We start from the raw sequence: 24,098 nt of genomic DNA, 5'->3' as shown, positions 1-24,098 counted from the left end.
TAGTTGAGCATCGGGAAGATTGTGAACCTGAAGTACTCAGCCAATGAGCACCCAGGGGAGGAAGAGGAAAGCGTCGAGTAATAGGGCACAGAATAGATAACACTGCTTTCTGTGTGCTCTCTGGCTGGCAGGAGGCCCACCACTGCAACTGCGAAAACAATCTGCTTTGTCGGAGATACCGTCCCGATAAATTATTTGGATATTTCCAACAATGTTACATGGGAGAGTTCCCCCATTGTAAGACCACGTAATTCCGCCCTCCTTCTGCTTCTCAGTTCCGTCCCCACCATCCTGCTCCCCCACTGGAGCCCCTTCCTCCATTTTACCCCTCTAGTTCAGCCTCGCCTTTTACATCTCCATTTTTGCCTCTGCCCCCCTTTCTGCCTCTCATTTTAGTCTTCCTCAACTCTTTCCCCCCACCTTTATATCCACTCACATTACAGAATTGTAGGGGTTGGAAAAGACCTCTCGAGATCACCGAGTCCAATTTCAATCCCATTTTAGGCTGCCCGCTGCCACGGCAACGCCGCCGGAAAGCAGCACCGTTAACGACAACGCCGCCGGAAAGCGACGCCGTCTCTATGGCAACGCGGCCGGCAGCGCCCCTCCCGATTGGCTGATCCGAGGGCCGCCCCCCACGCCCCACACACACCCTCCCGGCGGCGCCGCGGGGCATGCTGGGAAGCGCGGTCCTTCCGCCAGCGCCGCCGCCGCCGCCGCGCGGGGGCTGCCGGAGAGCGGTGCGGTTCCATGGCGGAGCCGGCGGTGAGCGGGGTGGGCGTTTGGGGGTGTTGTGGGGGCGGGGCGGGACGGGACGGGACGGGACGGCGGCGGTGCTCGTGGGAGGCCTGTAAGTTCCACGGGGGCCTATGGGGTGGCTGTACGAGGGCTCTAGAAGCCGTGAGGTGACCGTAGAGGGGTGCGGGTGGGCGCGGGGCGGTGCGTGGGGGTCGCGGGTCCTGTCGAGGTGGTAGCGGTGCGGGGATGCTGTTGGGGTCCTGGGAGCTGTAGGGGGGCTGCAGGGTCCCGTAGGTAATCCCAGAAGCCATGCAGGTCCTATAGGCAGTCCCGAGAGCTTGAGGGGTGCTCGACGGGTGCTCGGGGAGCGCGGTAAGCGATCCTCCAGGCGATCGTCTGCGTTGCGCTGTCGGGTCCTGGGAAGCGTAGGTGTGCTTTGAGGTGCTGGGAGCGACAGAGCGGGAAAAGGGGCGCTGCGTGCGAGGTGCGGAGGCGGGGGGTGCTGTGGCAGAGCTGTAGGCGTTGCTGGGAGCTGTAGGCGTGGCTGTGGGAGTGCTGCAGGGGGCCGTCGAGGCGTGGAGAGGGTATGGGGTTCAGCAGGCGGTCCTGGGAGCTGCGGGGGTGCTGCGGGCGCTCGTGGGATGTCTGGGGGGTCATGGGGTGCTACAGAGGTGCTGTAGGACCGCGTCCAACCCCACTTCCCCTGTGCAGCCCCCCGGGGGGCCGCAGCCCCGCGCCCGGCGCCTGGCGGCGCTGCTGAACCGCAGCCTGCGGGTGCGCATGTCGGACGGGCGCACGCTGGTGGGAGCCTTCCTCTGCACCGACCGCGACGCCAACATCATCCTCGGCTCCGCGCAGGAGTTCCTCAAGGCTGCGGGTACGGGGCCACGGTGGGAAATGGGGCCGCAGGGGCAGTAGGGACTCAGGGGCTGATGCGGGTGAGGGGAGTGACGAAAGGGGGGCAGTGATGGGGAGGGGGTGATGGGAATGGGAACACGGGGAGCGGTGGGGATGGGGACGTGGCAGTGAGACTGACACGGGGCTGCTGTTCCCTGCAGATGCGTTCCCGGGCAGCGAGCCGCGTGTGCTGGGCCTGGCCATGGTGCCTGGGCACCACATCGTGTCCATCGAGGTGGAGCGCGACGCTGCCGCCGCCCTGTGCTCCTGACAGCCCCCCATGGGATGGACCCGCGAGTCTTGTGCACCCCCTTTGTACCCTAACTGGTGATGGACCCCAGCCATGCAAAATGACCACCGGAATTGCAATCCCCTCAGCCCCAGCAGAGCCCCCGTCGTGGCCGCACTGTCACCACGCGATGCCGTCATTCCAGTCCCCTGCAAAACAGGACACAGATGCCCCTTCCTCCCCCAAACACTCCGTTTTCAGCCTGAAACAGAGTTGTGCAGGTTAATTTAATCTCAGGAACAAAATGTTTCAGTGGGCGAGAGGGGCGGAGGGAACACACAGCAGTTCTGGTCCCTCCTAACTGCGATAAAATGCTGCGGCCAAGGGGGGTCAGGGAGGAACAGGACTGAAGGGGGGGGATTGCACAGCGGGTCTGGGGCAGCCCCAGGGTTCCACAGGGCAGCCACCGTGGTGGGGAGGAGTGGGAGGGGGCCGCTGATGGGGCTGTCCCCCCAGGTTGCAGTGACACTGAGACACAGCCCCCCAGCAAGGACACCCCAGGGACCTGCACCGGGAGTCGGGAACCCCAGAGCCGCCCTCCCCCCCCAATAGAGCAGATCATTTACAAAATACAGATCCCCCAAATGCCCCCCAGGGACAGTTTTCGGTTGAAATCTGGGAAGGGTCTGTCCCAGCTCCCCCCGCCTCCAAGGTCCCTCTTATTGCTTTGTGGGTAGGGATGGTGGCAGAACCCACCCCCAGAGCCCCCCTGTGTTTTGGGGGCTGCGAGACCCCCTTCACATTGTCGGGAAATGGGGGCACTGAACCCTCCCCCTTGCACAAGATGAGGGTCACTGGGGACCCCCCGCACGGTGGGGTCCCCAGTTTCCCTCTCTACTCTGCTCTTGTGAGGCCCCATCTGGAGTACTGTATCCAGGTATGGAGCCCCCAGGACAAGAAAGACAGAGAGCTGTTGGAGAGGGTCCAGAGGAGGGCCACGAAGATGATCGGGGGCTGGAGCACCTCCCCTACAAAGACAGGCTGAGGGAGCTGGGCTTATTGAGCCTGGAGAAGAGAAAGCTGCGGGGTGACCTCATTGCAGCCTTTCAGTACCTGAAAGGAGCCTATAAACAAGAAGGGAGTAAACTCTTTGAAAGGGTAGGTAACAGCAGGACAAGGGGGAGCGGTTTTAAGTTGAAAGAGGGAAGATTTAGGTTGGATGTTAGGGGGAAGTTCTTTACCAGGAGAGCGGTGAGGTGCTGGAACGGGCTGCCCAGAGAGGTTGTAGATGCGCCGTCCCTGGAGGTGTTGAAGGCCGGGTTGGATGGGGCCCTGGGCAACCTGGTCTAGTAAATGGGGAGGTTGGTGGAGATTCGTGATCCTTGAGGTCCCTTCCAACCCATGCCATTCTGTGTTTCTGTGGGGGGCAACAAAAGCTTCTGCGATGAGCGGGAAGAGTTGAAGACTGATTTCTGTTAATCACAAAAGGTCTGTGTGCTTGTGAAGAGATAAATTAACTTATTTATCACTTTATTTTGCGCTTCATTCAAATATTCAACTAAATCCTAAGTTCTGGAGCAGGTCAAACTGGTTCAGTAGACCGAAGTGCAGAATATTTTCCAGTGGATCGTAATGCGTGAACCACGGAAATGGCTGTGGAAGGGCCGTGGGTGACACTGCTGGTAGGAAGAGCATACCAGACTCCAATCAGAACGTGAGAATCTGGCTCTGTCCGAGTCCCAAACGCGTGGCCAACAGGCCATGTGTCCGCAGGGTGGTGTTGCCGGTCAGCTGAGAACAGACACGTGTGGCTGAAGAGTCTGACACTGGTCTGGTAAAAAGTCTACTTACATGAGTCCGTGTTCAGAGACACAACCACAAAAAGAGGTGTGCCTGAGTGATCCCTGCCAGGGCCTACAGAGAGCACCTGCCGTGTTAAGGTATCTCAAAAATGGTGTTGGGAAGTGACACTTGGGGAGGTGTTTCCGCGGTTGCCTGGGGCTTGTCTGTATTCCCTCTCGACGCCGTTACTGAGGTTTCTGCAGTGAAACCTGGCGCTGGTTTCCGTTCCTAGCTATTTGTAAATAGTTTTCAGATTCTCAGTATTAGCCATTCCTATGAAAACTGGGGTTGCTGTTCTGTACCTTGGAATGGAATATTCCTCTGTGCTGCAGTATCTGGGATTTATACTTCAGCACAAAACGTGAAGCGTGAGCAGCTGAGCTCCAGGAGCATTCCAACACTGCGCAGTGAGTGCTGCCTCCAAACGCGAAGCAATTGCTAGCATTCCAGAGACCGAGCACTTCAGAAGTTATGTAGGTACCTTGCATACAGCTGAGCACCAAACCAGAAGTGGAGCCTTGTGTGGATTTCACCAGCTGGGATTTGGAGACTCCGAGAGCCTGGACTGAGGGTGCGCAACGCATCAGCTTATAGGAAACTGGGGGTCGGGAGGGGGCTGGCGGAAATTAAATGTGAAGGTAGAGGGTGTCTGGGAACATGAGGTACTATCAGTGGGGACCGAAGGCAAAGAATTTGAGGAGATGAAAATGAGGAGAGCGAGAGCCCCTTCTCCATCTCCGAAAGCTATGTGTCAGAGTTATCTCCATCCCCACCTCACTGGGAGGTGACCCGGGCCCCACCTCGGAACCCCGGTTACCTGGGCACCTGGGCATGCTGGTGCTGTGCTCTGGGGCCATGGAGCAGCGGTGGGTGCCCCTCCTGCTGCTCCTGGTGCCCTGGCTTCCGGGGCTCCACCCCTGCCTGCTCTGCTTTGGGCCCCCCGTTCAGTGGGCCCGGCTCTGCCGTGAGATCGCCAGGAGCTCTCAGAAGGACTCCCAGCACCAGCACTGCCTGGAGGCCCTCGCAGAGGCTGCTGTGCCACTTGCCCCTGTCACTGTGGGTGGGTGGTGGGACCCCAGGGATACCCACCCCAACGGGACCTTCTGCCCAAGGGCAGCGGCCCTGACTGGCACCCTAGGGACCACCATCTCAACGGGACGCTCGGAGGAGCATTCTGGGGGCCCTGAAGCATGCCACGGTCTCCCCGGCCCTGAGGTGGATGCCCCCAGGCACCCCTCAGCCCCGTCTGGCACTCTCCTAACTCTGGTCTGGACCCCGGGGATCTCTGGGAACCCCCGACTTGCATGGAACGCCGGGGATCACCCAGCCCTGGGCAGGGACACACTGGGGACTTCCAGCAGCTCCCAGAGCTACCCAAGGCCCCGGGGATCTTCAGGGATACCTGACCCTTCCCAGAACCCCTACGCCCTGACCAGGACTCCAGGAATCAGCCCCTCACGCTCCCCCAGCTCTTACTGGAACCCTCTAGCCCTGAGCCTCCAATCCTGACCCTGTGGTGGTCACAGTGCCCTTGTTGTGGTCCCAGGGTCAGGTCAGAGCGAAGCACTGCGGAAGATCATCATGGATGCCTTGCATTTACTGGAGAAGCAGAAGGACAAGAGTGAGCAGGGATGTGTGTGCGGATGAGACGTATAGGAGGTTAGGGGCACAGGGGACAGGACTCGGAGGGCTTGAATGGGGAACCGTGGGAATGTAGGATGTATGGAGTTCTGGGGTGGTGTCAGGGCATATTTGGGGAATCCTGAGGGTGTATGGGTTTCAGGGTATAGAGAGTCTGGTGCTTTGGGGGGGTATTTAGGGGCATATGGAACTCTGGGATGGGCATATGGGATCCAGATGAGTTGCACAGGGAATGTGTGGGATTAGTGGGGGCAGGAGCGTTGACATGGGGACAATTGGGGGGGGGACATTGTCTGATGTGGACATCTGTGAGCCCCCAGAGCCTTTCGAGGTGTCTCTGCAGGAAGCCATCCAAATGATTTGGGTGAAGCTGGGCCAGTTGGAGCAAGGTATGAGGCCAGCAGGGACCCCCGTCCAGGACTCTTGCCCAAGTGAACCCTGGGACTCCACCCGCCCAGCTTCCCCACCCGGGGCACACAGACGCCCCCCTGGACATTTACACCGCAGAGATCCCCACTCTGGGCACCCCTTTCCTGGAGACACCCCCAGGGACTTCATGCCAGGGCTGGACGGGGGCTGAGCCCTTACAGCTCGTCACAGGGATGAGGACCCCTTGCGACCCCCAGTTTAACGATGCTTCCCCCAACCAGCTCCTGCCTGCATCCCCCCCTGCGGTGAGTGCCTCTCCCGTTCTGCCGCGGCCCCGTCCCCACCTTCCCCTCCTACCCCCCGACACTGCCGAGTTCCTCCCTCCCAGGGCACCAGCCGGCCGCCCGCGTCTTCCAGTGCGCGACCTGCCGCCTCGTGGACTGCCAGTTCCCTGTAGACTGCCCAGGTGGGGGCGCGGGGGCCGGGACATCGCTACCCAGGCTGTGTGTCTGCCCGTGTCTGCTGCGAGCACCGGCAGTCGCACGGGGGTGCAGCCGCTCCTGCAGGTGCGTGAGCGCGGGTGGGCTCAGCTGGCAATGCTCCCAGTTCAGGACGTGTGGGTCCACGAGGATGAAGCCATCACGCTGCACTGCGACGTGCCCTTCGCCGTCCCTCCTGAGCTGCAGGTTACGTGGATGTTTGCCAAGGATGTAAGCAGCATGCACGTGCAGTGCGCACAGACGTCAGGGGGATCTGGGCACGGGGGCATTGCCGCTTGTGTGCCTGGCAGCAGTGCTGCCGGCTGCGGGGGACACTGCTTGTACGTGATATGGATGTGCGCGCTGCAAGCAGCAAGTGTGAGAGCGCACAGGGCAGGAACAAGTGAGCACCCGCACGGAGGGTGAGCGTGAGCGTGAGCACGAGGTGGGTCACTGTGTGTGCAGCTTGTCGTGCACTTCTGTGAAGGAAGTGACCCGTGTGCGTGTTGTGCACCCTCGTGCGGCACGTGAGGAGCGTGCGTGGGGCGTGAGGTGCGAGGCACGTGCATGAGCGTAGGACACGAGGAGCACGTGGGGACACGAGAAGCACGCATGTGACACGGGTGCATTTGCGAGCGTGCACCGATGGGCCGGGTTCCCCACGCCCCAGATACGCACGCAGGACCTGGCGCTGTTTGAGGAGCTGCAGAGGGGCATTGGGGAACCGCCCAGCCTGACCGTGCAGGACCCCACCCTGGGAACCATCGCCTGCCGCCTGGGGGCCGCCTCTGAGACCCTGGCCCGCAAGTACTTCTACCTCAACGGTGTGCATGGATCGGAAGCCACCAGGGCAGCAGTGGGACCCTGGGATCCCTGGGTGCACGGGGTGGGAGGAGATGGGCTGCGGCGAGAGCAGGGTGCCTGCACGCCCGGGGCCCTGGTGAGAGGGGAGGGCAGAGCAGGTGTTCCCTGACCCCAGGTCCTCGTGGGGCTATGGGGCGTGTGGGGGCTCTGGGGGCCACCGGGTCTGTGCCAGAGCAGGGGCTGCAGGGGCACGTGGCTCCTGGCGGGAGTTCCCCACGTGCCCGCCTGGGTCCCTGCAGTGTCGGGGGGAAGCGTGGAGGCTGAGCAGGAGCTCCAGGCCCGGTTCAGAGCTGTGCTGCGCTGGCCCCAGGGCAGGGCCCCCCTGCACCTCACCACATCCCTGCAGCTGGGGCTGGTCCTTGGCGTCGCGGGGCTCGTGCTGCTGCTGCTGCTGCTGCTGTAAGTGCTGCTGGTGTGCTGCACTCACCGTTCCCGCGGCTGGGGTCCCTCACAGACCTGCGTCGGGTTCCCAAATCCCCCTGAAGTCCCAGCGCCTCAGGAATTCCTACGGACGTGAGGGGACCAGACGTCCCCCACAGCACAGACTGCTGTGACCCTCCACCTGACAGAGCTCTTATTTTCCCCTGGGACTCCCTTTGCCCTCTGACCACACTGGGGCTCCTCACTCACACCCAGGACCTCTCCACAGCACCCTGCTTCCCCCAGCCTCCTTAACTGCCCCTGAGACCCTGTCACTTTCCCTCACTTTCCCCAGAATCGCCGTAGTCCCTTTGGGACCCTGCTTACGTGCAGGTGACTCAGTTGCCCCCACGACCCCCGGTGCCCCCCGTGCGTTCACCCCTAGATCCTTCGGTTGCTCCCAGGACCCACAGCTGCCCCACGGCCCTCTTCCCTCTCCTCCAACAGATGGGGATATGAGGTCCCCTTCCCTCTCCTACTCTCTCTCCATCCTTCTTACCTCCTCCCAGGGCCTCCTGGCGATGCTGCCGAAAATCTCCGGAGCCTCCCAGACCCCCGTGACTCCCGGGCACCCCATGGACCTGGACACCAGGGCCTCAAAGGGAGTGTGGACTCCTGTGGACTTTCACCAGGCTCTTTCCCCGAGGGCCAAAACATCAGCAGTTGCTCATCGTGCGTTGTCCGCTGGGTGTAATGGGGACTCCCGGGGCCTTCCCCTGACTCTTTGCCCGTATGGAGTGGGGGAGAATTTGCCTTTGCTTCTGTTACAAATTATAATCATAATGTCTTAGCTATTTCTGGGAGAGAGAAGGTATGGGACAGGAGGGGATGACTCAACCCCACAGAGGCAGGAGCCACTGTGCGCGCGGCCCCGGGAGAGCTGTGTGCCAGAGGGTCCGACGCAGCCAGGGAGCGCCTGTCGTCCCAACTCGCTGCTCGGGCACAGAGGCAGCAGCGCAGCAGTGATGTGCTCTGAGAGCACAGAGCGGCCCGGCACAGGGCTGCACCGACACACCCGCACTGCCGCTGCCACGGAGCTTAATGCACTGCGGCTGTTCCCAAACGGAGCAAGCAAGTGAACGAGTCGCATCTCGTCCTCCGCACTGAGATCTCTCTGCGCTGAGAAGCACTTGTGCAAAGGCACGTAGATATCCTTGAAGTGCAGGAGCTGGAATCCTAAACTCATTTGATATGTGCCTGGACTCCTTGTCCTCATCACAACCTGTCCCCACCTCGGAGCCGCCCCAAGCGCCCTCCCGGATGGGCACTCTGGGGCAGTGCTGCTTCACAAGGAGCTCGGTTCAATAGGAGATCCACGGTGAGAAGGATTCCTGCAGTTTAAAGAGCAGCGAAAACGTGCGCTTGCCGGGAAAGACTTGAGCAAGGGAGATTCATCCTTGGTGGAAAGGATCGGGTCGGGGAACGCTGGGGCAAGCTGGATGCGGACAAGTTCCTGGGCGCTGAGGGATGCACCCACAGCTGCTGGGGGGGCTGGCGGGTGTCACTGCGCGGCCACTCCCCATCAGCTTTGACTGACCGCGGCACCTGCGAGCAGCATCCAAAATCTGGGGGAAAGCAAAGAGAAGGGGGAAAGGAGGAGGGAAACCACAGCCCCTCTCTGCCCCCAGCCCACGCTCTGCAACACCGCAGTTCCCATCCATGCATGCCCCGATCTCCTCTGCCGCCCTCCACGCACACCCCAGCCCCTGCCATTCCTCACACCCAAACCATACCCCCTCTATGTACTCTCCAATCCCCTCTGTTGCCTTCTAAGCGCTCTCAGATCCCCGTGACCCACCCCATCCACCCGTGGATTCGTCCAGTTCCTAGCACCTCGGATGCCCTCCATTCTCACCGCGACCACTCAAGGTCTCTCCAGTCCCCAGTGTTTGCTCTCCCCGCTGGATGACTGGCATCCAAGTGTTTGTTCAAAAGCAGCGCTCTTCAGAGCTCCCAGCTACGCCGTTCCCAGTGGGAATTTCACCCAAGGAGCGGAGCACTCACGGCAGAGAGCATTGCAAGCACTCTTGCTGGCACAGGCGTTGTTTTCTTTGCAGCTGTGCCAGGCACCACGGTCACTTTCTTCTCAGGCCATGTTTTCTGCGGGCCAGAAGGGAACCCGCTTTGATTCCCACCCCCAGGAGAAAGGAGGCTGTGTGGGTCAGGCGCGCTCACCCCACCCACTGCAGAGGGCCCTACAAGTGCCTCTCCCGCTGCGGCCCCACAGCTCTGCGCGTCAGAGGGAGCCCTGTGCTGCAGCCATGGGTGAGTGCGGGGCTGGGGAGGGCTCCTTGCAGGGCGCCGGGAGAGGCTCTGAGCACTGCCCCCGATGGGGACCGGGGGCATCAGTGCATGCAGAGGGCCGGACTCCCCTCCACCCCTCCGTGCCCGCCCTGCTGGTGACCCCAGCCGAGTCCTGCTTTGGAGCCAGGAATGTTTTCCTGCGAGAACTCGGCTCGGTGGGCTGTCGGTGCTGTGCTCCACCTGACCCTGCCTCGTGCGTGGCTTTGGGGACGGGGAAAGGGCAAGCTGCTCACCCCTTGGGCAGAGGAGCGGAGGCCTTCGGCTCCCCGTCTGGCACAGAGCGCAGCGTACGTTGTGTGTTCCTGCGTCTCACGTGTGAGTGCTGGAGCCGGGGGGTTTCCCACCTCACGTCTCAACGTTTTTACATCTTTTCCCTTTTCTAGTAACCCAGTGCCTTCCACTCCTTGCTAGCGTGCTGGTCTTGGCCGCCCCAGGCCTCTCTGTGCCTGCACAAGCCCAGAACACCTCCAAGAAGACCTTCTCCAGCACTTGGACAAACACTCTGAAGAAAGACAGTAAGGAGCATTCCATGGGCATCGCGGTGCTCTCACCAACCCCATTGCCATTCCTTGGTCTGGGCCAACCAAGGAGTGCTCTCAGCGTCTCCTTGTGTCAGGTGAGATGTAACAACCACCTGTTTTCTGCCACAGGTTGGCCCAAGGACTGCAGTGAGATCTCTGCAGGCAGCCCCAGTGGCGTCTACGTCATCCAGCCCTCAGGGCTCCACCCCATCGTGGTGTACTGTGAGATGAACGTGACAGGTGGGGGCTGGACGGTCATCCAGAGGAACCGCTACAACACAGACATCACCTGGGCCGAGTCCTGGAGCACCTACAAGTACGGCTTTGGGAACGTGCACAGCGACTACTGGCTGGGCACCGAGTACATCCACCAGATCGCCAAGCAGAAGGTGTACCGGGGTCAGGTTTGTCATCCAGGATGCCTCCAACAACATCAGGTTCGCAGAGTACAACCTCTTCAGTGTGGACAACGAGTCCCAGGGCTACCGGCTGCGGCTGGGCTCCTACTCAGGGACAGCGGGGGATGCCATGGACTCGGACAATCCCAGTAACATGCACAACAACATGAAGTTCTCCACAAAGGATCGGGATCAGGACACTTCAAGGAAGAACTGTGCATCCCGCTCGGGGGGCGGGTGGTGGTACTCAGCGTGTTATTCCGTGCGGCTGAATTTCAAGGGCGGCATGACGTGGGGCAGCCTGTGCCAAGGGGACTGCAACTCCTCCCTCATCCTCATCAGACCAGCTCCGTACACATAGCGTCCCTTCCTCACTGGATGCAGCCAGACCAGGGCTCTGCTGCAGCGCTCGTTGCTGCCTGGGGTTCTGGGTGTGAGTGGGGCTGTTCCTCTATACCAATAGCTGTTTCCCTTTGCTCTTTTCCTGGAAATTAGCAACGGTCGCTGCTTTGTCTGTGGCCCGTCACCTGCGGTGGGTTTCTAGGGCCATCACTGGAACAAGACCGTATAAACGTTTTGGTTTTCCTGACCCAGCAATGACTCGTTCTCTCCCTGCCCTGAGGGTTCAGACTTTGGCAGAAAAATCTCATTCATTGCCAGCTAACCCAACCTACGCTGCTCCGCGCCCAGGCGGAGAGAACATGCGGCTGCTGCAGCCTGTGCTCATCCTGCAGAATAGAACTGCTTTCAGAACCAGCACAGACACGACAACGCCCTTCATCTGCTGCCAGCTTTTAGCCAGGAGCAGACCTGAGGCTCCTGTTCCAGTAAGAAATCAGAGGGGAATTTTTTTGACGAAACAAATGGGGAATTAAAGACAAAACTTGCACTTAAGGAAGGGAGGTGGGTTTCAAGGTGTGGATCTTTCAAAAAGGGAATGCAGTACCATACAGCCAAAAGCGAGAGGCGAGAATGACGGTGCGCTTTCCCCGCTCCCCCTTCTCCTCCCAGTCTGACTGTTGCGCCGTCAGCCTTTCTCCGGCAGGGGTGAGCACAATCCCGGCTGTTTCCAGCCCAGCTGATGGAGAAACCGGAGCTGCGCTCCGCAGGAGCTGGGCCAGCAGCAGACTAACGGCAGTGCTGAACGCTGTCTGATTTAAGCGAGGTTCCGGGGGGCCTAACATCAAGCTCAAAACTACAGTCACGATCCGCTATGACTACGAGCCGTCATCTCACCCCTATAATCAGGAAACAGCCCAGAGCCCTCCCGCTCTCCTGTACCAAAGTGGAACGTATGGCTGGATCTCCCCTCGAGTGGGGGAGCCTCTCAAGGTTACAGCTGCTGCAGGAATTCTTGATCACACAATCCCAGAATCACAGGGGCTGGAAGGGACCTCTGGAGCTCCCCCCGTCCAAATCCCTCAGTGCAGTTCCCTGCAGTACGCTGCTCGATACATCCCTGTTGTTCTCTCACATACAGAGCAACTCCACTGCCTCTGCTCATAATGGCATTGCCCTTATGGACGCTGTCCCCCACATCCTCCAGTTTAAAGCCTGCCGTGCTGGGCTGGCCAGCCTGCTGCCACGGATTGTCCGGCCTCTCCTGGACAGGAGAATCCCACCCCTCCCTGGCAGGTTCTCATCTTCACAAAAAGTCCCCTTGTTGTAGAAACCAAAACCCTCACGCTGACACCAGCCACGCAGCCAGGAGATTACACGCATCACGCACCTATTTCAGGCTTCTCTCTTTCTTTCAGCTGGCAAAACTGAGAAGATAACGTGGGCTCTAACGTTTTCCAGTTGTGCTCACAGGGCTTTGTGGTCTTTGATCCTGCCCGTGTTCTGTCTTCCGCTTCTGTTCGTGCCCACAGGAAAGAGCAGCAGCGGATAGCAGTCTGTGCAGTGTTTCCTTACGCTTGCTGCAGTGATCTCTTGTGCCTTGATGTTAAGAGGCTCTGCCAAAATGGATCCTCAGTAAGTGACTAACTGTTGACCTGTGTTGTCTTTGCTAAGGTTATGTCTTAGACTGATTGTGAGCACATCATCCCTCAGACAGAAACCACTGACCGACACGGGGTTCCTGGCCTCCACAGTTAAGGGGTGCAGGAACCAGGGGGGTCCGCTCTGAGCACCGTGACCCAACGGAAGGGTCACCGACATCAACCCAATCTGGGACCGATTAGATTCCGCTAACAAGGAATGGAGGAAGCAAGAGGGTCTGCTCCGGACCTCGTGACTGAACAGGAAAGTCTCCTGGTAGCATGTGTTCAAGCCTATCCTTTATGCAGTGAATGGTCGAGCGCACCTTGACATCTCAAATCCTTTGTTAAATCTCTATAAACGTTGTTAAATCACTATACTGCATCAATAAATACATTGCTGCTTCTCTCTTATGAGCCAAGGCTGTAGATCCCATCCGGTACAGAGAGTAGGAAGGAAGCACCAGCTCGGTTCAGCCATATCCATTGATCTGGAGACCGAAACGGGGCCCCCCGGCCACGCTGCTCTCAGCGCTACTGGGATGTGACGTTCTCGTGCTGAGCAGAGCCAAATGACCACTTCACCCACCCTTGCTGGCTGCGCTGTTGCTAATACAGCCCTGGGTCTCTGCAAGGGCATCCTGCAGACTCCTGGGCAAAGTGCTGCTCACCAGGACGCCTGAGGCCTTTCCTGCCAATCCTTCTGCTGCCGGTGAATGGCTGCCCGCGTGGATGGGTCGCACTTGGGGTTTGGGTGCGACTGTCTTGGGAAGATCACGGGACATGGGAGGTGAGGAGGTGATCCCAGGCAGCCAGCACAGCTTCACCAAGGGCAGAGCAGCCTGCCCCACCTGGTGGGCTTCTGAGACGCATCGGTCGGAAGCGGCCAAGTAGCTGATGTTGTCCACCTGGAATTCTGCTAAACCTTTGACGTGGTGCCCCACCACGTCTGGGAAATTAAGGACAAAACTGGAGTTCATCCGGAGGGCAAGCGAGGAAGACCACTGGATGAAGAAAAAGACTGTTGGTTGGACTGTCGTGACGCTAAAAGGACGCCAAGCAGTAGAAGAGACCATGGAATAGAAGACTGGGAACTTCATAAATCACTGTCTGAGGTCGGTGTTTGTGGACGGCCGGCTGACCCAGGGAGGTCAGGTTTATCTCCCCCTGGGTCAGTGCGAGCAAAACAGCTGCTACGGATCACTGTCTCACACAGAACAACGACGGGAGTAGGCGGAAGGAATGCGGAGCTGCGATAGAGACCGCTGTGCCAGGTGCCGTGAGACAAGCTGCAAGCAACTGCAAGTTATGAGAACCGTGCCTTGTCGTACTTAGCATGTTATCTGTACCGCTCTGTACAAACGGCTGCGTGCAGTTATTAAATGGCTCGACTACTAGGAACCAGATGGGTGTGTGGCCTCGTCCCTCGCCGCACCTCGGCTGATTATTGCTCTCCAGGGGATCTCGGACTTGTGGTTTGACAACAGGTGTTCATGTGTTAATTGTCTCACAGGTAATTGAGGAATATGTGCTATCTGTGGAAATATAACGGACTCTGAATCGTGTCATCTTTGAAGCACTTACGGTGAGTAAAGGAATGGGAGAGAACGCAATATAAAAGGAATCAAGGGTAGTAGATCAAAGAAAGGGGAGAGAGATGTCCTCCTAACTAGGCTGCAGAGTGGCAGTGCGGCCAGAAGGGCCGTGCTTCCATCACCTCCTTTCCTCCCAGAAACCGTGTGGAGATGAGCAAGGCTGCTGGGAACAGTAGTTCCCACCTATCGACCCCAGGAACTGCAGCTTCCCGGCAGCAGCCCCAGTTCTGACAGCGTACTGCATGATGTTCTGATAGGGAATTCCTGCGAACAAACCATGACAGTGGGAGAGTAACGAAACCTCTTCTGAAAGCAGCGATGGAAACGCGCCTACCTTCGGTCAGATTGCCACCATTGGCCCTGGCCCAAATTGGGGCAACACCCAGGGAAGACGTAGGGTTCTCCTGTATGGAATGCCTTACCCAAATTACCCCCAGCCTGGAGGAGAGAAGCAACCAAGCAGTACTTAGCTAAGATAAAACGGGGAGGTGTCAGTGTGGTGATGGTGTGCTCTGCCCTTGAACCCAGGACAGGAATGGCTCGGTGATGTCCCACTCCTCCCAAGCTATAGGTGAGGCTTCTCAGCTGAATGAGGACAGCACCTGGGGAGTGTGGGGTGTGTGAGAGCCGTGCAGATGGCTCCCAGCAGGGGAAGGGATGCAGAAACGGGCTCTGCCAAGAGCCACAAGCTCGCTGGGCTCCCTCGCAGCACTGGAAGGGGGTATTGCACAGCGCCCTGCGGTGTGGCGGAACCAACAGCTGTGCTAGGAAACCGGGACAGCTTTGCCAACAGTTTCTGTGGAGCGTGGGTGTGAGACTCCTGGGCCGTCTGGGCCGGAATGAGTGAAGACTGTATACGAGGATGGACAGCAATATTGTCCCATTGCTGTCCACCCTCATGGGCAATGGTTTTGGGGGAAGGGTTTTAAACTGAGGCAGGGGAGGTTTAGGTTGCCTCTCTTCCCCTTCCCCTTCCCCTTCTCTTTTCCCTTTCCCCTTCTCTTTTCTTTCTCCTCTCTCGCTCGCTCGCCTCTGAATAAATCAAGGCAAACCCTTGCGCTTGGCACACCATGTGTCTGTTCTGCGCCTTTCCTGTGAATATGACAGTAGAGTGATTGTTCTGAAGCCTCTACAAGATTGTTACATTTTTATTACGGTGCAAAAGCACAACTGTAATTCAAACTGGGGGGTGCCCCCGCAGGGCTGCCGTGGCTCCGGGCTGGGGAGGTGTCTCTGTGGAGCTGGAAAAGAAGTGGGCTGGGAGTTTTTGGGGAGATGGGTGCAGTTTGGGCGTCCTGGGTGAGGTTTGGGGGCCTGGGAAACATTGTGGCCAGCTTAAGGGCCTTGGGGAGTGTTGGAGGGATGGGCCCCTGGGGATTTTTCAGGGGGTCGCGGAGTGTTCTGGGCATTTTGGGAGGGTTTTGAGCAGGTGTGGGGGCATCCTGGGAAGTCTGGAGAAAGGCTGCACAGCTCAGTGTTGCCATCGGGGATCCTATTCTCCTTCAGGGTGAGGTGGGGGCGCAGCGGGACACCCCCGCAGCACACCGTGTCTCTCTCCATCTGCCCATCCCAGCCCTGTGCCTGCCGCAGCGCCGCCCCACCAGCACCTCCCCACACACCGGGGGGGGCCCAAGAAGGGGATGGGTGTCCCCAGGCCCCAGAACCCCCCTGGGTGACGGCTGAACTCCGGTTTCTTCACAGAGACCACAGCCGTCTGTAGCCGCAAGAGCTCCGTAGCTGCTTGTGGTCGTGAGGCCGGAGAGCGGGGACCGAAGCGGAGCCCTGCTTGGTGCGTCACTGGGGACCGGGGTGCCTCCTCAGTACTGCCTCCTTACTGGAACATCGTTAATAAACAACCTGTCAATCTCTCTCTCCTCACCTCTGATACTACGCGGCTATTGAACTGCTTCTTGCAGCTCAGCCACCTGTCCTAAACGATCATCCACCAGCACGCATCCGGCGCAGCTGCTTGCCGCGTCACTAGGAGAAGGTTCGGGGCACTCGGTACAACCAACAGCCTGAACCAAAGTCTCCTTTCTTGCCATATCTGCCCGAGTGGATGCACCAGACGCCCCCGGGGATTCCCCCGAAGGGGCACAGGTCTCGGCCCTCGCCGGTGCGTCCACCGCCGTACTGACAGAGGTGAAGAGCGCTACCCCGGCCCGCTGATGAGGCCGCCTGGCTTCAGCTACAAGGGCCGTCATGCTCCAAGCTCTCCTCCGGAAGGAGGATTTCAACCACCCAGCTATATGCAGGGAAAAGAGCAAGGTGAGCTGCAAGCAATCCAGGAGACTGCTGCAGCCTGTTGATGATAACATCCTGCTCCGGGTATCGGACAGATCGGCCAGAGGCGAAGCATTACTAGACCTGGTGCTCACCAATGCGGAGGAGAGCGATCGTGGAAGACCATCGAAGGTCGGAGGCACCGATTAGGACCGCCACCACAGAAAGACCGAGCACGTGCAAGGACGCAGAACCCTACGTTAGTGATGTCAGGGAAAGTACTGAGTACGTGCGTGCCGTCTGGGAAAACCTTGACATGCACGACACAAGAGACACGCATCAGCTGAAGCTCTTTTGCGCGCAGTTGGGCGGAGCGATCCCCCATGCGTCAGCGCCATAAGAAAAGAATGCCCGCTTCAGAGTGGGGGAAGAGCTCCTTGAGAGCAGCCCTGCGGAGAAGGACCCGGGGGTCCTGGTGGACGAGAAGCTGGACGTGAGCCAGCAGTGCGCGCCTGCAGCCCGGAAGGCCAACGGTGCTCTGGGCTGCACTAAGAAAGGGGTGGCCAGCAGGGAGAGGGAGGTGATTGTCCCCCTCTACTCGGCTCTTGCGAGGCCCCATCCGCAGTACTGCGCCCAGGCCTGGGGCCCCCAGCACAAGAAGCGATCGTGGGAACGGGTCCAGAGCAGGACCACTAGGATGAGCAGAGGGCTGGAGCACCTCTCCTATGAAGAAAGGTTGAGGGAACTGGCCTGTTGAGCTCGCAGGAGAGAAGGCTCCGGGGGGACCTCACTGTGGCCTTCCAGTACCTGAAGGGAGCGTATAAACAGGACGGGGAACGGCTGCTTACGAGGGTGGGTAGCGATAGGACAAGGGGGAATGGTTTTCAACTGAGGCAGGGGGAGGTTTGGGTTAGATATTAGGAGGAAGAAGTTTTTTCACCCCGAGGGTGGTGACGCACTGGAGCAGGGTGCCCAAGGAGGTTGTGGATGCCCCGTCCCTGGAGGCATTCAGGGGATGCGGCTGGATGTGGCTCTGGGCAGCCTGGGCTGGCGGTTGGCGACCCTGCACATAGCAGGGGGTTGGAACTAGGTGATCGTGGTGGGCCTTTTCAACCCAGGCCATTCTATGATGCCATGAGTCCTAATGCCACGTTGCTCTGAAGGGCTTCCGTTCAGACTGGAGCTCGGCCAGTACCAAGACTGGGTACGCGGACCTCCGGAACTACCACTGTAAGCCACGCTTATTCCTTCAGCGTACCGGGGCGATGGAAGCCAAACGCAGCGCTCCAGAAGCACAGCGCACAGTGTTTGGAATCCCCGATTTGACATCTTTGAGTGGCCTCCCAAAACTCCTCCTTGCACGCAGCAGCCAGCCGCAGCCGCAGCCCTGGCCGGGAGCCCCGCCCCGCCCCGCCCCGCCCCCGCCCCGCCACGGGACGGTGCAGGTGCCGGTAGTAAGGCTCCGCGTCCCGCAGGCCCTCCAGCGCGTCGGCCAACGACGGGCAGCGCGGCCCGCGCCGCAGCAGCTCGCTCAGGCCCGGCTCCGCCGCTCGCTCCTCGGCCAGGCGCAGCACAGCGGCCCGGGGGCGGTCGCCGCGCCGTGCGTCATCACACCGCGCCGGGTGCCGATTGGCTGCGCCGCCGCTCGCGGAGCTCTGATTGGACAGCAGGCGCGCGTCGGGCGGCGGTTGAACGCGGCGCGGGCGGTGCTGTGGCGCCGTGCGGGAGCAGGAGCGGGGCTCGGTGCGCTCGCGCCGTTCCTCGGCCCTCATGGCTCCTGCCCGCAGGAAGGCGGCCGCGGGCGCGCGCGGCAGGAAGCTGAGCGCCTTCCTGAAGGACTTCGACCGGGAGGGTAGGCCGCGGGCGGGCGCGCCGAGGCCCGGGCCGCGTCCGACGCCGTGTCCGTCCCCGCAGTGAGGAGCCGGGTCGAGCAGCTGCGGACGAACGGGGAGCGCCTGGTCAAGGAGATGGAGAACCTGTACGACGTGGAGCTCCTCCGGCTGCCCGCGGCGCTCCGCGAGATGAACTGGCTGGAGTTCTTCGGTACCGGCGGGGGGCGCGGGCGCGGGCGCGGGCGCGGGCGGGGCGGGCTTCCCCTGAAGCGGCGCTCGGAGGCCGTCGCTGAGGAGCGGTGGGACGCGGCGCGCGGGGCTCGCGCGAGCAGGACGCGGGTGGGCGCGGGCGGGTGCGCCGCCCCCTCTGCCCGGGGCCGCTCGCTCGCCGCCGGAACGCCTGCTGTTGCGCTGCCCGCTGCTGCGGCGGCGTTACGGCGCACCTGCGTGTGTTGCGGGAGCTGTCCCGGCGACGTGCCGGAGTGACGCTTCCAAAGGAAAGATCTTCTTTGTAGCTAAAGGGGGAAGCCAGAAAGTCGTGGAGGAGGCGGTGACGGTAGGTATCCAGCACAAATGGGAACCTTTCCCTCTTGCCTTGTGTGTTCGTGTAGGAGACGAGCCGAAGGCTTTGTGTATCCGCAGGAGAGGAGCGCTGCTGCGATAGCGCGGGTTACGCACGCAGCTGCTGCGTTAAGACTTAGCAGGAGGAGATCCTGTGGTGTCCCCCGCAGGGCTTGCGTGCTCGCGCTGCTCCTTGCCTGGCTTGCCAGGCCTGCTTAATTTCACGGACAATGTGAACAACGGGATTCTGTTGGTTTGAACGTTCCAGAAACTTTGAGGGGGAGAAAAGGAGAAGGGTGGGAGGAGGGAACCCGTGAAAACATCTCTCTGCCCATTGACAGATTCCCTGGGAAGAAGGCAGTGGAGGGAATGAAAGCATTAGCACCCTCGGGACTTTGAAGTAACTTCTGAGGCTCAAACTGTGCCGCGTTGTATACGAACACCAGACGGGTGTCCCAGCTGTGCTTTTCGGGCTCTCGTATATTTATTTTTATATGTATATATACACACAGAGCTTCAAAGAACAGAGTGTCATTCTCAGAAATGTTCCAGTAGGTTCGAAGTAACGTAATCTCTCCCTTGCAGGTGACGCTGACCGAGCCTCAGGAGCCCCGGGCGGCACGTGGCTAGAAGTGAGAGCTCAGTCCATCTGCAGGTGTCGGCAGCGTGCGCTACGGCTTTGTACTGGTTGGGGTGCGAGGCCGAAAAGGCGTGGCGGGCGTGGCTCCAGGCCAGCCAGGAGATGTCACAGCACAGATGACATCACCGGAGCCCGTGTGCTGTCACAATGCATTGCCATGACGACGCCGGGCCCTCCCCAAGGACAGCTGGCCGCTGGCTCCAGGCGCCTCATTTGTGAGCTGTGCTGCCCGCAGCCGCTCGCCGTGCCCTGTGCCTGAGAGCAGCCCCAGCAGCAGACTAGCTCAGCCTCATCGCGCTCGTCCTCCAAGGCTCAGAGAGGTGAGGGAGAGCTCCTGCACACGTCAGGCTGCAGAGCCCAGCTGCAGGGGTGCGGGCTGAGCTCCGGTGTGCGCGAGGGGCATGCAGCACGAGACTGGCAGGACTGGCAGTGAGCGGGAGAAACTGCTGCCGGCCCTTCCGGCTCAGGAGCTGCAAGCCACGTGGCGGACAGCTTGCGGCTGAGCAGAGGAGACGCGGGGGGGCGGGAAGCAAAGCTCACCTGCGGGCCTCTGTTGGGGCAGCCCGTCAGTAACTCCTCTGTTCTTGCCTTTAGGTTTGGAGGCACATGCCTGCCAGCATGGACGGAGCCTGGGTGGGGACCTGGAGACCTCATCGCCCACGCGGCCTCATCTCGGCCCAGTTCCCCAGCCCCGGGCCCCAGTACTCCATCCCGGGGACAACAGGTACAGCCACCATCCCCAGGGCGTGAGGCGCACCGGGGACATGGCGGGGCAGAGCAGCTCCCGAGCCTTTCCCCGTTCTGTCAGAGCCTCCTGGCTCCCTGGCGCAGCCGCGAGCCAGGCCTGGCCGAGGAAGGCCGGTGCCGCTGGCGCTGCTCCTTGTGGCCCGGGGAAAAAGGGGCCCGCTTCTGGCCAGCGCAGACTCAGCTTTGCAGCTGTAGAGAGGCGTTACGGGGTCTTGCAGAACAATTGACCCTTAGGGGGCTCTCGCTGTGGAGTGCCTGCACGCGTGGTGCGGGTACAGGCAGCGTGCTGGCCAAAACTCCGCTGTCTTTTTGCGGTGACTTTGCAAGGCACTCGCGCAGCCGTTTGCACTCAGGGACTGACTCTTGTGCGCTCCGAGGCCCGGCACAGCTCGCCTCCAGGGCTCTTGGAGGAAGAAGTCACGCGGGAAGGGAATGTCGGGGCCAGGGCCCGGCGCCTAACTGCGCCTGTTCCAACGGAGCTTGAGACGTGCAGCTGCACAGGGGTGTGCTCTCTTCTGCTTTTCCTCCTAGGTTATGTGGGCCACAGCCCCACCAAAGCCCGTGCCCCCGCCTACACGTTTAGAGGGACCAAACCGCCTGCGGCAGGGAGCTGCGGGCCAGGTCCCTGCTACTTTGTGGAGCCCGCCATCACCAGGAACGGGAAGTACGTGGCTCCGGGCGCCCAGCTCCGGGGACGACCCGCGACGAAGACCACCGTCACTCCCGGACCAAGTGAGTACCACTTGTGCAGCACTTCACCCAGACAAGACGAGCGGGCGGCGCGTTTGCCCGGGGCCAGCTCGCGCCCTGATGGAGCTGTAGGTCTTTTTTGAGAGAACGCAAACCGCTCTGAGCAGCGATAAACGCCCTCGGAGAAGGACAGCTGCCCAGGGCCACGGGCCCGAGGGCACAAGGACCCCGTGTCCAAAAAGAACAAGCGGCAGGGGGCTGACGGGAGGGACAGCAAGGCAGGGCATAGCGGCGGGGCACAGAAGAGCGTCCCCGCGTGCTGCCTGTGTCCCCCAGCGGCAATTCTGCAGCTCTTGAGAAGACCCTTTCCTCGGGACAGTGCCTGTGCGGTTGCAGAAGAAGAAGACCGGCGCTTCACGGCTTTCTTCCTCTTCTCTTCCGCCCCAGGTGACTACCGCACCGAGGCAGCCAACAGGCACGTCTTCAAGTGCCCACCGGTGCAGTCCATGGCCTTCCGGCGGGAGCCCCTCCGGACAGACCACCCTCCAGGTACGCTGACCCTGGCAAAGGCAGACCCTTCAGCCTGAGCATCCCGCAGGGACGGGCTGCTGCTCAGCACCAGCAGCGGGCCTACTGCACAGCCTGCGCGGCAGGACGCGGCGCTGGGGCCGCAAGCTTTCTTGCACGACCAACACCTCTGGGCCCGCAGCGGCTGCGGCTGCTCAGGCTCGGAGCTGCTGGCGCTGGCCCAGTGCCAGAGTAGAGGGAGGAACTGGCAGAGGGGCGAGACCTCCCTCCTGCTCCCACCAGCAGGCTGGGCAGGCTGCCCCTCTCTGCTGCTTCCGTCTCCTCCAGCCCCTCGCGCACACGCTCTCTGCTGCTCCTCCTGCAGGTCCTGGCACCTACACGCTGCCCAGGCTGATGGGGCCCAACACAGTCTACACATCGGCCAGCCCCTGCTACTCTGTGAGGGGAAGGAGCCAGCGAGGTCGGTTTGACGAAGACCTTGCCAAGGTGAGCTCTGCCGCTCCTCTTTTCCGCGTTAGCATCCGAACCTGGGCTGCTCCCCCTGTGCCACAGGGGCTTCCAAGCCTGCTGCAACTTTGCTTAACGCAGACTGCCGGGGAAAGAGAGAGCCTTGAATGTGACCCCAGCCCTGTATGGTCGTGACTCTCTTGCAGACTCCGGGTCCTGCGGCGCTCCCCAAAGTGCCTGTGGATGCCTACAAGACCAGGGCGCCCGCGTACACGATGGCAGCCCGACCAAAAGCTGGAGAGGGCAAAGCAGCGAAGCCCGGGCCGGCAGACTACAGCGTAGGCCGGGTAAGGCAGCTGCTCAGCTCTTCCCCTCTGTTTCACAAGCGCGGCCTTCACGCCTCTCCCCCTTCCCCTGAGGCTTCCTCCAGCCCAAGAGCTCCTGGCCGCAGGGACCAAGTGCAGGACAGCAGGCCTGCCCCCTGCCCTCGTGCCACCTGCGAGCAGAGGGAGGGAGGGAGGGACAGCACAGCACGCAGCTTTTCCTCCCTCTGCTCCTTTTCCCTTCAATGGGACGCGCTGGTCCTTCCCAAGCTCTTCTGGGGGACGCAGCTCAGAAGGGCTCCAAGCAGCATGCCCCCAGCATAGGAGAGAGAGTTAGCTGCGAGCTCCCAGCTGCACACGCGGCCCTCTCCGAGACAGGAGGTGCCCGTAAGCCCACCTCCCCGAGCCAGCTCTGCTCCAGCAGGGAGCTGCACCGGCTTTGCGCTGGCGTTCAGCCCTGCCCGGAGAGGCACCAGGGACTGTCTGGGATCGGAAGGGGTGCGGGACAGCAGGGAGCGAGGGCAGCAGAGGAGAGGAAGGGCCCTCGCTGACCTGCCTTTCCTTTTCGCCCTTCCAGGTGACGCTGATCAAGCCCCAGGCGCCTGCATCCACGTTTGGAATCCGGCATTCCCTCTACACAACCCCTCTCATCGTGGAGTGAAACAACAAAGCCTGGAAGGCCTGGTTTCCTTTCCTGGAACGGAAGGGGAGGGGAAGAGAGAGCGACCATCTGCCGGTTTCCCTTTGATTCCATTTCCCTGCCTCGTGCCTCGGGTTGGGCTTTTGCCCATTTTACTGTTGGATGCTAGCAATAGGAGTAAGTCGTTAATAAAATGTACCTTTATGTATACTTGCTTGTCACTCCTTTGTCCTCACCGCTGCCCACGGGAGAATGCGCCACCGCTTCCTGAAGCCTTTCTTTCTAACAACATTTCTAACGTTGGAAACGGCTGATGCTTGCTTTATCAGTCATTTGCATTCCTGATGTCTGCCCCGCGTGCTGAAGCGAAGAAGAAACGAAGCAAATAGCAAAGGGAGGCCGGCCGCGGGCAGTGCAGCCCTTCCAGCGCCATCAGGTAGATTTTCGCTTTCTTGCCATATCTGCCCGAGTGGGATGCACCAGACGCCCCCGGGGGATTCCCCCGAAGGGGCACAGGTCTCGGCCCTCGCCGGTGCGTCCACCGCCGTACTGACAGAGGTGAAGAGCGCTACCCCGGCCCGCTGATGAGGCCGCCTGGCTTCAGCTACAAGGGCCGTCATGCTCCAAGCTCTCCTCCGGAAGGAGGATTTCAACCACCCAGCTATATGCAGGGAAAAGAGCAAGGTGAGGTGCAAGCAATCCAGGAGACTGCTGCAGCCTGTTGATGATAACATCCTGCTCCGGGTATCGGACAGATCGGCCAGAGGCGAAGCATTACTAGACCTGGTGCTCACCAATGCGGAGGAGAGCGATCGTGGAAGACCATCGAAGGTCGGAGGCACCGATTAGGACCGCCACCACAGAAAGACCGAGCACGTGCAAGGACGCAGAACCCTACGTTAGTGATGTCAGGGAAAGTACTGAGTACGTGCGTGGCCGTCTGGGAAAACCTTGACATGCACGACACAAGAGACACGCATCAGCTGAAGCTCTTTTGCGCGCAGTTGGGCGGAGCGATCCCCCATGCGTCAGCGCCATAAGAAAAGAATGCCCGCTTCAGAGTGGGGGAAGAGCTCCTTGAGAGCAGCCCTGCGGAGAAGGACCCGGGGGTCCTGGTGGACGAGAAGCTGGACGTGAGCCAGCAGTGCGCGCGCTGCAGCCCGGAAGGCCAACGGTGCTCTGGGCTGCACT

General features: G+C 60.6%; 4 protein-coding genes and 1 long non-coding RNA gene across 18 annotated transcripts; 4 read left to right on the top strand and 1 right to left on the bottom strand.

Annotated features, from left to right (window-relative positions):
- Positions 1-715: 715 nt before the first annotated feature.
- NAA38 (N(alpha)-acetyltransferase 38, NatC auxiliary subunit) lies at positions 716-3,397 on the top strand. Of its 2 annotated transcripts, none has more exons than XM_423923.8 (3): positions 716-765; positions 1,450-1,615; positions 1,797-3,397. In XM_423923.8, the coding sequence occupies exons 1-3, from the start codon at positions 751-753 to the stop codon at positions 1,904-1,906; spliced, it is 291 nt and encodes a 96-aa protein (XP_423923.1). In that variant the 5' UTR covers positions 716-750; the 3' UTR covers positions 1,907-3,397. The 2 variants fall into 2 exon arrangements, with proteins under 2 accessions (XP_423923.1, XP_004946440.1); XM_004946383.5 differs by having other exon boundaries at positions 716-774.
- Positions 2,669-8,273, top strand: LOC107054772 (sperm acrosome membrane-associated protein 6-like). Of its 11 annotated transcripts, none has more exons than XM_040650316.2 (11): positions 2,669-3,804; positions 4,060-4,113; positions 4,199-4,766; positions 5,253-5,327; positions 5,668-5,736; positions 5,998-6,021; positions 6,105-6,182; positions 6,323-6,426; positions 6,866-7,019; positions 7,299-7,458; positions 7,989-8,273. In XM_040650316.2, exons 3-11 carry the CDS (start codon positions 4,538-4,540, stop codon positions 8,038-8,040), a joined length of 945 nt encoding a protein of 314 aa, XP_040506250.1. In that variant the 5' UTR covers positions 2,669-3,804; positions 4,060-4,113; positions 4,199-4,537; the 3' UTR covers positions 8,041-8,273. The 11 variants fall into 11 exon arrangements, with proteins under 11 accessions (XP_040506250.1, XP_040506249.1, XP_040506248.1 ...); XM_040650315.2 differs by having other exon boundaries at positions 4,039-4,113; XM_040650314.2 differs by having other exon boundaries at positions 2,669-3,546; positions 3,638-4,766.
- Positions 8,274-8,906: 633 nt separating this feature from the next.
- Positions 8,907-15,342, top strand: LOC112529952 (fibrinogen-like protein 1-like protein). Its single transcript, XM_040650313.2, is given in 4 exon segments — positions 8,907-9,744; positions 10,167-10,298; positions 10,434-10,702; positions 10,704-15,342. Coding segments are annotated over 4 exon segments (1,188 nt in total). The 5' UTR covers positions 8,907-9,317; the 3' UTR covers positions 11,064-15,342.
- A 2,858-nt stretch (positions 15,343-18,200) lies between these two features.
- On the top strand, positions 18,201-23,117 carry LOC107057195 (outer dense fiber protein 3-like). 3 transcript variants are annotated; one of them, XM_040650312.2, is made up of 10 exons: positions 18,201-18,351; positions 18,414-18,542; positions 18,847-18,887; positions 18,974-19,852; positions 20,127-20,256; positions 20,811-21,011; positions 21,417-21,518; positions 21,862-21,983; positions 22,151-22,291; positions 22,845-23,117. In XM_040650312.2, exons 5-10 carry the CDS (start codon positions 20,139-20,141, stop codon positions 22,926-22,928), a joined length of 768 nt encoding a protein of 255 aa, XP_040506246.1. In that variant the 5' UTR covers positions 18,201-18,351; positions 18,414-18,542; positions 18,847-18,887; positions 18,974-19,852; positions 20,127-20,138; the 3' UTR covers positions 22,929-23,117. The 3 variants fall into 3 exon arrangements, with proteins under 3 accessions (XP_040506246.1, XP_024997911.1, XP_024997912.1); XM_025142143.3 differs by lacking the exon at positions 18,201-18,351 and having other exon boundaries at positions 18,413-18,542; positions 19,478-19,852; XM_025142144.3 differs by lacking the exons at positions 18,201-18,351; positions 18,847-18,887 and having other exon boundaries at positions 18,413-18,542; positions 19,478-19,852.
- Positions 21,952-23,842, bottom strand: LOC121107251. Its single transcript, XR_005840975.1, has 3 exons — positions 23,702-23,842; positions 22,820-23,568; positions 21,952-22,086 (listed from the first exon to the last, which is right to left on the bottom strand). It is a non-coding gene; the product is annotated as an uncharacterized LOC121107251 (long non-coding RNA).
- Between the last annotated feature and the right edge of the window lie 256 nt (positions 23,843-24,098).

Source organism: Gallus gallus, chromosome 19, assembly GCF_016699485.2.
Source record: "Gallus gallus isolate bGalGal1 chromosome 19, bGalGal1.mat.broiler.GRCg7b, whole genome shotgun sequence".
In the NCBI taxonomy this organism is placed as follows: domain Eukaryota; kingdom Metazoa; phylum Chordata; class Aves; order Galliformes; family Phasianidae; genus Gallus; species Gallus gallus.
Note: the sequence above shows the minus strand (reverse complement) of the source record. Positions and strands in the feature narration are given on the sequence as shown.